At 57.6% G+C, this 3794-nt stretch overlaps 1 protein-coding gene across 1 annotated transcript; it reads left to right on the top strand.

The window, feature by feature from the left end:
- Nucleotides 1-411: 411 nt before the first annotated feature.
- Nucleotides 412-3436, top strand: LOC104615221 (low affinity cationic amino acid transporter 2-like; the record flags this gene model as incomplete). Its single annotated transcript, XM_010284660.1, has 7 exons — nt 412-748; nt 862-1017; nt 1266-1434; nt 1658-1794; nt 2147-2369; nt 2831-2967; nt 3334-3436. Coding segments are annotated over exons 1-7 (1262 nt in total), but the record flags the coding sequence as incomplete, so codon positions are not given.
- Between the last annotated feature and the right edge of the window lie 358 nt (nt 3437-3794).

Below are 3794 nucleotides of genomic sequence, written 5' to 3'. Positions count from 1 at the left end.
CAATGCTGGCTGCGTGTCCCTGCTGGGGATGCTGCTGGAGCAATAGGACTTTCTGAGCTGGCAGGGGGACAAGCGGGGTCCTTGTCCCTTCTCACCATAGAACAAATCAGACAGCCCAGCAAACCCCAATCATGCGTTCCTCCACTCCTCACCGGGGGTGAGAGAGCAACCCAGCCACTTTAGTCCCATCTTGCTCCAAAATGGGCTACTTTTCTGGCAGAGACAGAAAAACGGTAGCACCCAGGGCCTCTGGAAAGCACCGTGTGGGTGGTGGGAGCTACAAGGAAAATGTTCAGGCTGGGTTTGGGTCACGTCCCCAGGGTAGTGCCCGTGGGGCAGCAGCATCCTCAAGCCTGCTGCTTTCCTCTCCTGCAGATGCCGTGCTGGGGCTGCCTGCTCTCTGTTTTGAAGATGCTTTCCCGCAGAAAGCGAGTCCTGGCCAGCTCGGAGGGCTCCAGCCTTCGCCGCTGCCTCTCCACCATGGACCTCATTGCCTTGGGAGTGGGCAGCACGCTGGGGGCGGGTGTCTATGTCCTGGCAGGGGAAGTGGCTAAGACCAGCTCTGGCCCGAGCATCGTCCTTTCTTTCCTGATTGCAGCCATGGTGTCTGCTCTGGCAGGGCTGTGCTATGCCGAATTCGGGGCCCGTGTGCCCCTGGCTGGGTCTGCCTATCTCTACAGCTATGTGACAGTGGGTGAGCTGTGGGCGTTCATCACTGGGTGGAATCTGCTGCTGTCCTATGTCATCGGTATAAGGCCCTTTTGATCCCTCTACCTTTGCTTTGCGTTGATGGTTTTGATGGGTGTCATTTTCAGACCCCACAGGGCCACCATTGCTGCCCCAGCTGCCATCTCTCCCCAGGTACAGCCAGTGTTGCCCGGGCCTGGAGTGCTACCTTTGACCAGCTCCTTGGCAAGAAGATGGGGACGTTTTTGGGTGCTCATGCAGCCATGAGCTCTGTGGGGCTGGCAGAGCACCCGGATGCCTTTGCCGCTGGCCTGGTGGTCCTGCTGGCAGGTAGGATGCCTCCCCCTGTGCCACCCTCCATCATATAGGATGAGCTCCTCATCCCACCTTGGACTTTTCAGGATGGTGCTGACCCCTCTGAGGCTTTGCCATTTCCCTGAGCAAATACAAGGGGAATCTGGGGAAATCTGCAGATCCTCCTGACTCCACCATTGTCCCCACCTTTTCCACCCTCCCCAGTAATGTCTGCCCTGGTATCATCCACAGGGCTCAGACAGTTTTGCCCTTTTTGTGCCCAGGGCTTCTTTCCTTTGGAGTGAAGGAGTCCACCACGGTCAACAAAGCCTTCACAGGTCTCAACATGCTTGTCCTGCTCTTTGTCACAGTGAGCGGCTTCATCAAAGGTGACCTTAGCAACTGGAGGCTTGGGGAGGATGACCTGCCATGGGCAGCTGCCCATGAGGCTGGGTAAGAAGGGCACTACTCTGCCTGTGCTGCCTTCAGAGGGTGATGGGAATGGTTGGGTCGTTCCCCTAACGCTTTATCCCAGGATAAAGGCATCAGAGAGCGTAAGCCCTGCTGCTGATCCTGGAGGGGTGAGCAGGTTGGATGGGCTCTTCAGCCTGGCCCCATCCTGGGACCCTGTTGTGCTGACCCCTCTGCACTGCCTGACTCTTCCTCCTCCTCCCAGGAACCAGTCTGTGGCTGACAATATGACCAGTGCCTTTGGGGTCGGAGGCTTCATGCCCTATGGTTTCACTGGGACTTTGGCTGGAGCCTCTACCTGTTTCTATGCCTTTGTTGGATTTGACTGCATTGCTACCATGGGTAAGTGAGGCAGGGAGAGATGCCAGCGGGACACTCCCCTGCAGGCTGGGGAGCTGTGGCAGTGATTCTCCCTGCAGCCCTGGGAGCTGGTGTAGGACTGGGCTGGGAATGGGAACATTGCTGGCTCTGTGCCCCAGCCACTGTTTCCTGCTCTCTGTGCTCGGAGGAGGAGCTATAAGAGTCCATGTGGCATGACTGGGATAACCCTTGAAGCAGAGACAGTCCCTATCACTATAACTCTGGAGCCCAGGAGGTCTAGCAGTCCTCGCTAGAAGGCCTCTGTGTCCCTTCTCATGGGGATACAGGATATTAAATGAGCATCTGTTTTTACAGCTGAGCTTGTCCTCCTCAGGGGAAGAAGTGAGGGACCCGCAGAGATCCATCCCCATAGGCATCGTCCTCTCCCTCCTCATCTGCTTCCTCATGTACTTTGGGGTGTCTGCTGCCCTCACCCTGATGATGCCCTACTATCTCCTGGACACCATGAGCCCACTCCCAGTGGCTTTTGAATACGTTGGCTGGAGCAGTGCAAAGCACGCTGTGGCTGTGGGATCACTGTGCGCCCTGACAACCAGGTGAGGGGTGGCCCCAACGGCAGCTTTGTGGCTCAGAGCAAGGTTGCACTGGAGCTGTAACACATGCAGGAGCTACCCCCAACCTCTGCCTTCTGACTGCCCTGCTTGGCCAAAACACCTCAGCCCTTCCTCACGAACTCTGTTGCTCCCAGCTTGGCCCCTCCTGATCAAGGAGAGCATGCCACTTATAGCCCAAAGCTGGAGGAAATGGTCAGGTGTTTGGTGGCACCATGACCCCAGGAGCAGGCTGGGGTATCTCAGTGTGCATAGGGCTCCTATGACCTGCGGACAACACTTCTCCAATACTGACCCTCATTTGATGGTGAGGGAGGTGATGGTCTTGTCAACATGGTCTTGAGAAGGTCATGGACTGTACAGATGAATCAGAGCTCCCTTGGCACCCAAGGAGGATCAAAAGGCAAGATGGCACCTCTTCTCCCCATCTCTTCCCCTCTCTGCAGTCTCCTGGGCTCCATGTTCCCTATGCCACGGATCCTGTATGCAATGGCTCGAGACGGGCTCCTCTTCAAACCTCTGGCTAAAGTTAGTCACCGTCAGTGCCCGGTGGTGGCAACGCTGGTGTCTGGAGGAGTGGCAGGTGGGTGAGCGATTGGGTTACCTCTTAACCTTTTTTGCAGGACAACGCAGACCCCCTAGCTTGCCAGTAGCTGTTTGAGCAATATGTCTTCACCTAGCGAGAGGTCTCCTCGCTGCGGGTGAAGACCATTTGTCCTCAATACTGTCCTGGACACCAGTTCAGCCTCTCTGAGCTGCCAGGCAGGAGGTGGCAGGATGCTTTGCACTAGTGACCAAAGCATCACCAGCTCATCGAGGTGCTTGAGTCCTGTTGCAGCAGGTGTCAGGGGGACCTGGGAGGCACAGAGAGAGAGCATGGCTGAGATGGTTGTCACAGCAGTGCTGCCAGCTCTTGCCAGAAGTCTGGAAGGGCTTCTCGTCCCTGCAGCTCTCCTGGCCCTCCTCTTTGACCTGAAAGCCCTGGTTGACATGATGTCTATTGGCACGCTGCTGGCCTACTCGCTGGTGGCTGGCTGTGTGCTGCTGCTCAGGTGAGACTGCCGGGGACAGGGCTCACCCAGCTTCTGCTGTTGGCCATGCCTGGAACAAGGCACTGGCCTTGGTGCACTGCAGGTGCATGCTCACATGCCTATTGACATCCAGTATCTGCTCCTCAGGTATCAGCCTGGACCCAGTGCTCAGGACACCCTTGCCGGGAAGGTCCCAGCTGTGCAGCTCTGGTGGGACCATCTTGTCCGGCCGCCCCCCCATCCCACCCCATGTTCCTCCGCAGCGGTGGCCTGGGCTCTGACAGCCGTGGGTACGCCCGGGAGTGGTGGATGAGCGTTCAGGGGAGCTGGTGTGGGGGGACCCACGGGGGACATCGCTGCTGTAGCACGGGCTGGCAGG

This window comes from Phaethon lepturus, unplaced genomic scaffold, assembly GCF_000687285.1.
Source record: "Phaethon lepturus isolate BGI_N335 unplaced genomic scaffold, ASM68728v1 scaffold33623, whole genome shotgun sequence".
NCBI classification, from domain to species: Eukaryota; Metazoa; Chordata; class Aves; order Phaethontiformes; family Phaethontidae; genus Phaethon; species Phaethon lepturus.
The sequence above is the reverse complement of the archived record's forward strand: the minus strand, read 5'-3'. Positions and strand labels throughout refer to the sequence as shown.